Below are 14,532 nucleotides of genomic sequence, written 5' to 3'. Positions count from 1 at the left end.
AACACAATTTCACAACTTTTGCACATGTATGCTGTATCTTTCCTTATTCCATGTGCAGAACAAACACGTCATTTTCTTCTCACATATTTCTCCGCACTTTTTATTTTTATTGGCCGATGATTTTTCAGCTTATCCAAAAGCTTTTCTAGTGAATCGACAGCACGGGCACGGTAAAATGTGGTAGAAACTGGTGAAATGTCGTCAAAATCGATAGATTTCACTGAATTCTGCATCTATCCTTTAGCCTTACCCAAAAGAAAATCGTTACGATTCAAATTTTAATTGACACTGAACGAATAAAACAATGCGCATTAAAATAAAAAAAACTATCTTTTTTGTTTATTCTATTGTTTTTCGAAATATTTGTAACAAAGTATTGGTCGATGCGTTCAACACCTCATTTATTTATTATAGTCTATTATACATTGAGGCTTATATATTGTTTTTTTTCCAGGTCTATCATCTGGGTGTTATGAAAAATACATATTCTGAAATCTCTTTTCTTACATGTTTTCCAAATTTGGTTAAGCGTTTTACCTTTTCTGCCATGTTTTATCTGTAAGGGCCTTAATTTTATATTTTGGAGATTCTGGCAGATCCCTATTTTTCCAGATTGTTCCACAAAGTTCTGTTTTCCGTAGAAACATATATTATGCAAGTAAAACGTTATTTTTAAAATTGTCACTATGTCCAGATATGGGTTTAGTATTTTCATTGCCGTGTTTACTAATCTTCCTGCACTTCCGGTGTATAATTTTAAATTACAAATATAACAATCACTATAATAATCACTAATATCGATGTCTAAGACACGATAGAAATTGAAAAACGCTAGAGTGCACATATGATAAGAACACAGATATTTTATATATTAGTTACCAAATTATACCACCGTCTATCTTAATGGACTACGGTAGAAATGAATAAGAAAGCTACATATAGCTGTGAGGAATGTAAGATAATTTTAAATAACCCCAGAAACTCAGAATTATCTATAGATTTTACCTGAGATTTATTTATGTCAACGAAAATTGCAATATTTTAAAGTAAAAAGGCACGTCGATTATTTTATTTTAGCCTTACTAGCTACAATTTTTGACAAGCAATGTTTTGCCGCATTATAATAGATGCATGTTATGAAATAGCAATTTGTAGAACAAAATCGCTTGTTTTAAACTGTATTGTTCGTTTGTTAAAAAAATTATATTTACTATTAAACACTAGTTATTAATTTATTTATCTTAGTTACCATTACAACGTATACAAAACATTATTTCGGACACGTACAAGTACGAAATTATATATTATTAATTCACCGTTTGCTTGTCCAAAAATGGCACTTCCCGTTAATTTAGACAAAACTACAACCATATGCAAAATTTCAGGTTCCTAGCGGAAACGGCAAAGAAGTAGTTAAGCAAACATACATGCATAAACCACGTAGCTGTTACATACATACATTTATACTAAGAAGACAAAATGTAAACGAAGATTGAAAGAAGTTCTTAATAAAAATAGATATACAAAATAAAAATCATGAAAGAAAAATCAGGATAAAGGTATGATATCGATAAGTGTTTATTTATAGGTTAATAATAAAATGATATATTAATTAGTTATATTAATAATAGTAATATATAATATATAGATACGATACTAAAAATATCATGGGAAATTTATAAATGTAAATGCACTTTATTATAGTTTAAAATTCATTATTTATTTCATTGTACGCATTGCATTGATGTATTATAGTATCAGCACGTCGCTGTTCAGTTTCTTAGCGGTTTCATTGGCACTTATTTCAGTAGCATGTAATCATCTTTAATAAATAAAATTTCACGGTTGATCTATAAATGGCAGTTAGAATGACATGTGCAAATGTCATGTCACTAATGTTTATCGTTTGGGAAGAGTTCTTGTTACAGACAGATTGACATGTGTATTGTAATAATTAAATAAGATGTCAAGGTATTATACATAATGAAATATAATAATAATTATTTCGAATGAAATTGGATAAGGTAGGTGTATAGTAGGCTCGCTATATATTGCGATATATGAGCTGCCACGTGTCAATATTGGTAAAACGCAATTGGAAATTGTATTTAATTAAGTTAAGAATCGTGGTTATAGCTTTTACGAAATTATTTTTTATATATTTTTAATAAGTTTGTATATACTTAAAACCATTTTCTGGTTTAGTTTTTCAGTGCAAATTAAACCCATTAAATGGTCATAATTTTACTTTCGCTACTAATATTTTTCATAAATATAAGTATGCCGTTTAAAAATATGACATAAATGAAATCAACCAGCTAAATTTACTTCTAAGCCCTTTATAATGAGAAACCTGCCAATAAGCACGTCTGTCAAAAAATATAAGCATTTAAAAATCGTTTGATTTTTCATGCCAATCTGTACAAAATATCATAAATATTTGCTGATACAATACTATGGTGTTTTCGTTAAAAAATACTTTAGCAATATTATTTTCAAAACGCTGAAAATACTAAAATTTTACACATTTATTTGTTTAATAATAATAAAACCTACACTGAGCGCTAAATTTTAGCCATTTAATAAAATAAGTGTTGCTATAAATGTCAAAAAACGCTTAACTGGCAACACTGAAGTCGTATAAACATTACGGTCCAATTTCCGCATGAAAACGACTCTCAAATATTGACCTTTAGCGACCCTGGCGGCGGAAACTCAAAACACATTTAAAGAAAGGTTATAAAAATTAATTACGAATATTTATTTAATTACACAGTAAATGCATTATTTTATTATTATCTATTATTAGGACGCTATAATAACATCAAACTCGTTAACAGCGGAACTTCAAATTTGGACAACATCCGGATAGTTATGTTTTATGTAAATAGTAGCAATATAAATAAAATACTTTAAAACAAACTTAAGAAACCATTTATAGTTTAGCTATTTCTCATTACGAAAATATCGATTTGCAATTACCTTAATAGCGTGTAAATATTTTGTAAAAACTTTCTTTTACTGCAGAAAAATTTCTCAAGCTCCAACGATGTATACTTAGTGTACATAGAAATATTTGTAAAAAAATAGTGATTTAAAATTATTAAACACAAATAATATTATTATATTATAATATACGCATTAAAAACAAATAAATGCATTTGTACCAGCAACACTCGTACCATTGAATGTATTGGTGAATTCTTACCCAATTGTTTTACCAAAATATTTATTTTTGACACTTCAATTAATTATGAGTATCGTGGTTTGAAGTCTGTGTATTAAAATAGAAACATTTTATTCAACATATTTATATATAGTTACCTAATAAGATGCCATGTACACTTGGTGTACAGCACAGTTAATAAAATATTAGGAAACTACAATTTTCTTTATTTAGTAGCTAGAAGCTCGACGGCTTGTGTATATGCTTGTGTATGGCTTGTGTATTCATCAAAATTTATAAAATATTTTAATAACATAATTTTAAATTAAATTAAATTTGCGACGCACGTCTGTTTTTGAGATAAGCGGTAAACAATATTAAAGGGTGGGCATTTCTAATATTTTTTTCGTTTAACTAACGAATTCTGCGAATTTCAGTCGTAGTAAATGCTGCCAAAAACATTCTATTCACTGTTTTTTACAGACGTAAAAGCATTTTTTTGTAACAAATTTTTATCGCATTTCGAAATAAAATAAAGACGCATAAAATAACATTAATTTTTGAGCGGCACTAGTTACTTGGGTATATTAGGAAAAAAAGGAGCTGTATTACTCAAGTATACAAATTGTTTCATTCTAAGATTTTTTCAAATTTCTTTCGATATAGTATAAACCAATATTTTACGAATATTCAATCAATTATTCGAATATTTGTATAGTTGAAAATTAGGCGAATAATTAGAATAAATAAATATTTGAATATTCGATTGAGAACCCTAGTTGCAATGTATATTTGTTGTATTTTTTATATTAAAAATCATCAACAACGCTTGTAATATTTCATTCAATATTTTGGTAGCTAACGGATTTGTAGCGACTAATACACAACACCAGTTAAAAGACTGAATTTTTTAGGTCTAATCTATTATAAAATATGGTATAACACTATGTTTTTTATTATTTGCCAACTTTGCTATCTTTCAGTTTGGTCGTTTGTAGAAAGTACTTAGTGGAATCAATAGTGTGGTTCGGTCGCAGTAATTCGTTGACACGATACCCATCCTATTCCACTAGATACACAACATGACATTTTATGATTGCAACCATATGTACTGACTTACCCCTTTTTTTATGATCTTTTCGATTAATGTTGTTGTGCTGAATCTACTTTTCTTCGCTAGTGATAAATCGTTTGCCGAAACAAAATCTGTCAACTACTTTTTTATCGCTTAGTTGATGCGGCACCCAAATATCGAACTTTTAACCCATCCCAAGTTTTCATAAATGCCTCATGATTGTTTACATTAACTTTTAGCGCCCAACCAGTCTTTTGTATTGTCAAAAGGACCAATCATAATTTTGATTTCATACATGTCTGTAGTGTTATAAAAATTTCATTCATAAAATCTCCGTTTATTCAACAAAAAACTTTAAATATAAATGTATTGCATCAAATCTCTTTGCAAAATAAACTGTTGACGAAGGATTAGGGCTAATTTTAGAAACCACGACATCACTACCCTTTTTTGCAGCTTGATGAAATTGCTTTAAAAAGTGGATTTTCGTATATGAGCATTATTAAGATAAAGTGCAGAAACTGTACTATTACTATTTCACACAACAGCTTTAACAAAAAAATAATGAAGTTTAATGAGCCATACTGAATTATAAAATCACACATTTTAATAAATTTCATGACATTTAAAGGTCATATAAGAACAACAAATAATATATAAATTTACAGTCCACCAAACGGAACCGGAAAACAGCATCAGCTCTTTTTCGTACCGTTACTAAAAAACGATGTTCCGCTACCAAGCTAAGAAAACGAGAAAAATATATGCTACACCTGTAATCAATATCACTTATATTATTTATCATGTCACATTTATTTCTGATTATTTTTTCAGTAAAGGCATAAAATTTGATCTCTTCAGGATGATTTTTGATGCGCCTTTCATAATAATTAGTAGTGAAATATAACATTTAGATTAACACGCTGTATTTAACTGTTATGGTGTTTTTTATTAATTACCTGGTAATCTATGATATTAGATGCATTTAAATAACCTTTTTACAGCAAATTGTGATAAAATAAACTACGTATAATTTACTTACATTGATATTAATTCATTATAAAATTTATACAAAAATTGTAAATATGTATTTGCATTCTCGTTCATGGTCCACTCATTATCTCCTAAGAGTTATTAACGTCTTCATTGACGCGTCCTTATCGATAGTTTAATTGGATAATTCAAGGATCTTGGCAATAATATATTGCGTTTATTTAATTTATTATTTTTTTACTACGCTCGAGAAGCCGAGGTGACGCACTGCCATATTATCACGACCATTAAAAATAATAATTGCAAATGGCCAACCCTTGTTTGGTACAATAACCAAGTGCGCCTCTGAAATAACAAGCAGACCGACGGTGCATGATCTTAATTTAAATGATCAGACTTAATTTCTTCTATTATTGTGTTATTGATAATGCATCCGCTTTATATTCTAACCAGGGTGCAGTCGCTCGGACTAAAAAGTCAATACGGCTATAAACGATCAAACTGTACAGCCCATACAATGATTATCTTGTGTATTTATTGCTACTATAAAAACAACTCGTTATGTTGTTCGAATGAAATTTGCGGTTTATATTAATCGTAGTAAAAACATCTTAAAACTACAGTAATAAGATTAACTTGACCAAAATTAACGAGCATTCTAAAATAAACGACTAGAAAAAGTTATACATTTATTTAATTTAAGTAAAATAGTTTGAATACCGTCGGAATAAAACCAAACGTTATTTGATAGCAAAATTAAATCATTTTCATTTTGCCAGGACCTAATTCGATTTTTAATTATTCATTACGATATTGATCTGTGAGATTATAGTAATGAAATATATAAATCATTGGCTTATCATATGTTTCTGGGTACCTTTGCCACCTTTGCCAGGCGCTGATGATATTACCGCCAGGCTGTTGATCTTGAGTCGTCAACTAGAAAATATATGACACTTTTCTTGGCCTGACTCCAAAGTTTCCTTAACCATTGGCTTGGCAGGCTCAACATTAAAGGCCATTTGTCCTTAGCCATCTCCCCATTTATACACCACAGATGTCTTGATACCAAGCGTTTAGCCAGTTGGGCCTCATTTAAAGCATTCTCCAGAGAGAGGTCTCTATCAAGGACCTGCATTCAAGGAGCGAGACCATCCTTAGAGGGTCAGCCGGGACTCAATGCTCTCATTTGCAATGGCATCCTTAGAAAAAGCCCGTAACGGTGACCCCACTAATACTGCAGCTTACAGAACTTTATCCACGGTAAGACCCTCATTAGAGCAGTGGTCAATCACCACAAAATGACACACACTTTCTCTTGGCGACCTGACGGGCTCGCACGCCAGTGCGAGCCCCGCGCACAGTTCACTGTATATAAATATACAGTTTTGAAATTGTTTGACATTTTTTATGTTGTGTCAAAAATTAAACAATATTATTTTTCAAAAGCTTGAAGTTGAAAAGTTTTTATTACAGTAATCCATATTTTCAATATCAATTGATTAATAAATTATTTTAATAATTTTCTTTTAAACTTGATGGGATAATATCAGTTTAAGCAAATATATTTTTGGGGTAAAGCTAAAAAAAGTTTTCCGACCCTTGCCTTAGGCTTAGAGCGCCAGCCGGAAGGCTGCACCACTTTATTCTCCTTTGGACGACGACCTCATCAGCGCTCCGTACCGACCCAATAGTGCGTCGCTGAGAATCTGTTCCCCTAGATATTATGTTCCATAAGCTTTGTATTTTCAGTTGCGTTTCTTCAAAATATGTTTAACCAGTGCATTATTTTTGTGTGCTATTTACATTATATTATATGTTATTTTAAAATGTCAAGTAATAAAGTGTTATGCTTAATTTAAAATGGCTTGATTTGCATCTCAACGGGCCACTCAAGATCCTCACAGGATTTCCCAGACATGATATAATCTTACAACATCGGATTTAATATGGAATTTAAACTTAGGTCTTTAATGTGTTAGTCATCATATTTATTATTATTCGTTTTTGTAGCACAAATTTTTTGTTACATACTTCAAATTGTACTAAAAACCAGGTATATTTTTAAATAACCAACTATAAAATACTTATGAATAATTCAAATGGTCAGTAATATTTTTATTAAATGGTCCGTTCACGTAAAAACGGTTTGTAAAGCTTCTATTGAAAGCCCGTTATAGCATATTTTTTATTATATATAAATTTAGAATATTATTAGGACTATATATAATTTTGTATAAAAACAATTATATTAAATTATTCTTACGGAGCCATTTTATTTATTATCTAACAACATTTATTATCACTCTCTATTAAATTATAATTTACCTACTGACTAATAAATACATCTATTGTACCAACCGTTCATAATTACATAAACCAATTTTGAAGCGATTATTAAAATCATTATTTAAATTTGTATACTAAAAAATTATAATTATAATCAAAACTCAGCTTGGAATGAATACAATATAATGGTGTATTTATAAAAAGCCAGCAAATTAAATGGACTGTAATATTATTCATATAATATATGATTAATTCATAATTATAAGCTATCAAGTAATAATAAAACTGCAACTTTGGCATAAACAACCTTTTTAACAAACAGTTAGTAAAGCTCGAATTGTATCATAACTATTATATAAAATAATACTAGAGCTAAACTTATGTTTTATTTTATTTATAATACTATTCGAAGAGGTAATGTAATTTTACATATAAATAATTTTTAATCAATTTTTTATGGCATTACCATAGTACTAAAATATAAATTCCCATTGAATAAAATTACTACATCTTATAATAACTTCAGTACTAACCTAAATTTAATAAAAATTACCAACTTAAAACTAACCTTAATGCAATTAAAAATGATTTTGTCAAAAGTTATTATGAAAAAAACTAACAGAACTGAAATCGGCATACAATTCTCAATATGTAAGTCCAGTTGTCTTATATAGCTTACAAAATTATTTTAAATATTCCATATTTTAAATTATAAAATGTTTTGCTCTGAATAATAATAACTAAATTTTATATAAAAAAATATTTTAAAATAAAATCGAAACCTAAGAACATTTTGTATATGTCTTTAGATTTAAAAAACTATTTAATTCCTGATTAAAAGTATATTAGAATATTATATATTATTATCATTTATATTGATAATGCATAAAAGTATATTTAAATATTTCTTATAAGTAATTTTCTTCCAATTCCAATAAAATTTTATAAATTTGAATAGAAGCATGATATAACTAACGATTTTATTGTGACCTGATGTTGATGTATTATAAATATGTCATTTTATATACAAAGCAATTAGATAACATAATATGTACACAAAAATAAAATAACATTATTTTTTTTCAAAAATTCACTTTATTTTTGACTAGCATAACAAAAAAACAAACTAAAAATGCAACTGTAAAAACAATTTTAAAATTATTATTAATTTTTAGGAGAAAAATGAAAAAGAAAAACAAATTCACACAACTTATAGTTATTATACAAATACAAAATAGAGGGAAGGATATTAATATCAGTCGATTAATTCAATATAAAATAATACATCCCTTATTCACAGTATTTTATGACTTTATAATTAATACCAATTGTCAGTTATTTTGTTTTAATTGCAGTACAAAAATATGGAAGTATAAAAGATACTCTTGATATTGGATTGAAAATAAAAACTATCCGTCTTATAACTAGTATTTGATTTGGCAATCGTGTAGGCAACTGTAGTTCAAAATAAATACTGATTTATGTTATTAAGTAAACATATTAAGTAAACCTTTATCTAAATGTTTAACAAATAATTTTTCAAAAGTATAATAATATATTAATTATATGAATTGGTATACAAAATTATTTTGTAGTTATAAAGGATGAAACAAAACATTTTTCTAAATATTATATAATATTTATGCATAAAAATGTTTTTTCCCATCATAAATAATTAATGTAGTAATAATAATAAAACATAAAAAAACAAGCAAAGTTTAAAAATATTCCTCTCAAACATATTTAGTTACTGTCACATTTATAAAAAACGATAATATTCAATTATAATATAATATAACAATCACAAGATAAAATAAGAATAACTTCTTAGTTAAATTTTGATCAACAATTGATTTTTTAAAAAAAATATTTCACCTAAGTTTTATTTTTTCCTAAATTTTTTTTAGATTATTTTCCTAAATATAATTTATATGAAGCACCAGACAAAATTTTAAATTGCCTATCGAATAAGTATATTATTTATGATATCATACATATATCATAATAATATATAATAACTTTTCATGTAAGTATGTAAAAAAAATATTTATCCAATTGTCATTTTATACACTTATTTTATAACATCATCTTTGATAATTTGATAATCACAATCGACGATGTCAGTTTTACTACGATAAAAATTTCTATACGAGAATATTAGCAAAACTCTTTACAAACAAGGTGATTATTGCAGTGATATTCTTAAAATATATACATACATATTATAAATAAAAATAATACACATATTGTTTGGTTTAAAACCTTAAAATTAACTGAAATGCACGTAAAAGTTATTGTAAACATACATAACTTACATGTTACATTACATAATGTAAATAACAAAAAATCTTATATTTAAGAAGCATAAAAAGTGTACTGATCATTTGAAAGAGCAATAGTATTCAATATTCAAAAGTGTATGTAAAAAAAACTATATATTATTTTATTAATATTACTACTAATAATAATTGACAAATATAAAAAAGGCTATAAAATACTGAAATGATATTATTTTATAAAAATTAAAGCCCATTGATTTTATAAGAACAATTTGATGAATTTGTACAAAATATGCTTTTAATTACATTTAAGTGTCTCACTATATAAAAAAATAATAATAGTTAACTATTATTAAGGCAGTTTTGAAATAACATATTAGTTGTCATTACTTTTGGAAGTCCTATATTGTATTATATATATTTTTTATTGAATCCATTAGCGTTCAGATCTGTACAGATTCATCAGTCTGATATAAAACTGCGAGATCTAACAAATTACATTGCTAAACGTACTAGCACTCTTAAAAAATACAAAATCTAAGTATAAAAAATTATAAGGCTCTTCGATCTGACGAAATTCGGTGTAACAATCATGACGGAGCCACTAAATAAGCCAGCCGCTCTTCGTGTCACTTCCTCGACTGTCTGGAGAGGTCTTGTAGTCCATTGGTCTGTGAATTTGACGGTAGAGACGCTGCAGTCGTCGTTTGATGAGATGCTGCTGCTGCAGCCATTGCCATCGACAAAGGTATTGTGATAAACTGTTGCGTGCCACCACCTACAAAATATAAATTAATTAATATTATTGTTATTTATTAAAATAATGCTTTAAACTGTAATACTTTGATCCTGGGCCTGAGATGCTGCTGCTAAACTGAGTAGAACTCCAGGTGGATACAGAGCAGAGCTGAATAAGGCGTTGCTGTCTGAATTATTTTCTCTGAAAAAATATAAAAAATAATTAATACACATTCACGTTATTATAAAAATTATTAAATAAATAAAATTACTCAAGTAATTTTCTCAAAATACATAATTAAATAAAAATTATCATGGCAATATTCAGACATACAAATTTAGGAAAAAAGTGTCTAAAATATTAAAGATACGTCAAAAAGATAAAGTATATAGTCTATAGAAAAAATATATATAACAATCATTATGCTAGGTATGAGACCTAAATTCTGTACAGTTTAAGATGATTTTAACCCAGCCTTTCCGAAGCGGGGTACTTTAATACCCCATTTTTTTCCATATATTTTTAATTATTAATATTAATAAAAAAAAAAATTTAATGTAAACTGTTTTTTGTTTGCTTCTTTCTATGCATTATTTTAATTATATATTTTTTGTGTATTGAAACAATACAATGTATTGTTTTCATTGAAGTAACCTGTTAGATCACGATGATCTTAATTTAATTTAAATAAATAGATAAAATAAATAAATTTAAATGACGATCAAAGCAATGATTCGATTTAGTAGAACATGTGGTTATCGAGATATGCGTTCAATAGAATAAATGTAGGATTCTTATCTTTAGTTTCCACTATTTCTCAATGAGCACCGATATAAATATGTACATAATCAAAATTTTGCAATTTAATTTTATTATTATTTATTGTCCAAATAGATAATATTGATATAATTTACATTTCAATCTACTAATGAAGGAGCAATCTTAAAAACTATTTATATCAGTTATTACAAAAAAAAAACATTTATTTTAATGCTATAAATATTGCTATAATAAAAATATATTAGTAGAGTGTATTGAGTTTGCCTTCAGGATCATAAAATAAAAATCTAGTTTATGTTCTGACTTTTTGAAAAGTCCAGAAATTTCACTATTCTAAAATAATTTTAAAATACATTTGTACGATTGATTATGCTAGATTGTGATACGCAGTACATATTTAATTAATAAAGGAAAGTTTTTACTACAGATATAATTAAATTAAAATAAAATATATTATATGTGTATCCAAAATAATGAGACCTAATTGATTCAACTGAAAAACTAGTATGCAATTTTACATATAAGAGTCATCTTTTTGGGTTTAAAAAATTTGTAGTATTATACATATTTAGTTTTTATTTGTTATTGCGTTATTTATACTTAGTAGTGGTTTAAAGATCAATCCTAATTTATTATATTTCTCTATAAAAACAGATATTGATATTCTTGATTACTTTTTCAGTTCTATTGATTTGGGAAAAGTATTAAAATTGTTAACTATTATACATATCAATATTTACCTCTTGATGTTAGAAGAGTCTGGGCTTGGACTTCTTTGTCTCTGATTTGGTGATTCCGGTTCGCTTCCAGAGTCTTCTCCGCTTTCCTCGCCAGCCGAACTCGAAGGAGAACGTTCAGTCTGAAAACAATTAAAATATACATTTGAAACGTTCGCCATATATTTTACAAGCTCTATAAGACCATTTAACGCAGCTTAGTTTAAATCGAATAGGTTACAGAAGCCAAAGCAGCAAGGACAAGCAAACAAATAGTAATGAACATTACATAAAATAGCAATCGCGTTAGTTGGTTTATGTCTCCAACAATGCCTTTGTGTTGTCGCTTTGATATGTATACGGCGTGTGCGCGCACTATTGGCCATTGTGTGCTTCCAGCTTGCTTTTGAACCAGAAAACCGAACAGAAAACAATTAAAATTTCTGCAATTTTATCGTCAAAATGCACCAAATGTCAATAAAGCACGTTTAAAGGTAATTCGTGATTTCGCTATATGGGTGTGATGGATGATAAAAGTGAAATCGACCAATCAACCTTCGCTGCTGTTTTTTTTTCTTATTGAAATATAAATAAAACTGATTAGAGATACGTGAGTTTCTTCAGATTCATGAATAAATAAAATTCCATTTACGTAAACGTGTTATTAACTCAGCGGTGGCAAACCGTTGCCAATAATGGACGCTGCATTAAATATAAGACGTGCCACACTGTTCGATTTGCTCAACAGGACGTATAAATGTGAATTTGAATAATTTACGCGACATTTAACGGAACATTGTCTGGGAATAATGAAATACATTTACTAATAAAAATAGATATAAAACGAAAAGTTTTTAAATGCAGTACATTATGTCCTATTTAGTCAAAACTAAATTATAATAATATAATAACAACATATTGATCTTTCTGATGTTAAAACATAATGAAACAATGCAGTGCAACGTATTTTATTATGAAAATTAATAAAGTGGCGATTAAAAAAAAAATTATTCTTGTACACCTATTATCAAAGCAAAATTATTTCAGTACATAGAAAATATTTAGATAAATGTAACCACCTGATTAAAAGCCCTTTTATCGAATACTGACCTTTATCAAAAATTTAAAAACATAGCAATATATGTATTAAAAAGTAAATCATAATTTTTTGGTAAAAATATCAACTATTTATAACATAAACTGTATGGTTATTTTCATTAAATTTGCGATCGCGTCCTCTTTTGATGGCCCTTAGGGCAAGGACGTCCACACTTGGCAACTCGCCTATGGATGTCGCCATCCGGCTCCTTAATACGCTGGCATTGCACATTGACCTGTTTAATTTCGGCTATGGAGCTGGTCTGGTTTCATAATTTAATTTTGATATTTCACGATTTTTTTGTTTGCTTCTTTACATGTATTATTTTAATTATATCTTTTTGTGTATTCAAATAATACAATTACTTTTTTTGACCATCGTGACGCATTGGGGTAGTTAAATAAATAAATGAATGTTACTGGTGTATAACTATTTTCATGTCTACAGTTAGTTATTATCTAAATTCTATAACATATACGAATATAAAACAAAACGCTTGTGGTTTTAATTTAAAGGAAAAAATTAAAAACTTCTACAATTTAAGCGAAAGAAAAATAAAAATACAGGAAACAAACAAAAAAGCAATAAATTTACTGATAATTAGTACATATCATTCGAGAACCTTCTTAATAGGAGGATTATACATAGTAAAATAGCAACAAAATTTACTTAAAATTTAAATTATTTAATTTTGAATACTTTGACAAATACCAAACAGTGAGGGCATACATTGTTCATATATTATTTTGTGTGTACTGTAACTGGAAGGTTTTGACAGTGCATACATTGGCTAGTTAAAGTATGCATTTTCAAAATTAAGACTGCTTGTAATATATACATAAGTAATTCAGGTTCAAATGCAGAGGATTCTATGTAGATCAATAATAAAATCTTAGAAAATCTGATACTGATGCAACACGAAATAAGTGGGTCTCTCTCAAGTATCAACCCTTGAATACGTTATTTTATAGATCTTGGACGAATTAGGAAAACTTATTTTGACCAATTAAGCCATATAGTAAAATTTCACCTCTCTTACGTACGCTTTTTTAATGATACATCAGTATTTCTTCGGAGTGGTCCTCTATAAATGAAACCATTGTTACCCCGAATAAGATTTACTGCCTATTTTTTGACGATAACACAATACATTATGTAAGTTCAATATTTAGTGTAAGTAGTAACAAACGACTATAGAAGTTTTGGTTCTAGTAAACTGTTTTACCATGATGATTTCTCTCAAGGATTAATTCGTAAAGCGCCGTTGTTTTAATAACGCTTTCTAATGGAAAATTATGTAGGGACCTCTAAAGCATTATTAATAATAAAAAAACATATCTAACAATATCTAAATTGTCCGTTATTCAGATTCTTTACTACAATAAATACATGTAGA

General features: G+C 27.7%; 1 protein-coding gene across 2 annotated transcripts in view; it reads right to left on the bottom strand.

Moving 5' to 3' along the window:
• Positions 1–8,598: 8,598 nt before the first annotated feature.
• The window catches only part of bs (serum response factor blistered), a 116,578-nt gene continuing 110,644 nt past the window's right edge, over positions 8,599–14,532 (bottom strand). For both annotated transcript variants that reach the window (XM_088202615.1, XM_088202614.1), the window contains 3 exons: positions 12,062–12,180; positions 10,645–10,742; positions 8,599–10,580 (listed from right to left, as the gene is read on the bottom strand). In XM_088202615.1, coding sequence (XP_088058741.1) covers positions 10,432–10,580; positions 10,645–10,742; positions 12,062–12,180 — 366 coding nt within the window. In that variant the 3' untranslated portion in view covers positions 8,599–10,431. The remainder of the gene's footprint in view (positions 10,581–10,644; positions 10,743–12,061; positions 12,181–14,532) is intronic.

This window comes from Plectrocnemia conspersa, unplaced genomic scaffold (genome assembly GCF_051122295.1).
Source record: "Plectrocnemia conspersa isolate PC_06_02 unplaced genomic scaffold, ASM5112229v1 ptg000013l, whole genome shotgun sequence".
In the NCBI taxonomy this organism is placed as follows: Eukaryota; Metazoa; Arthropoda; class Insecta; order Trichoptera; family Polycentropodidae; genus Plectrocnemia; species Plectrocnemia conspersa.
Note: the sequence above shows the minus strand (reverse complement) of the source record. Positions and strands in the feature narration are given on the sequence as shown.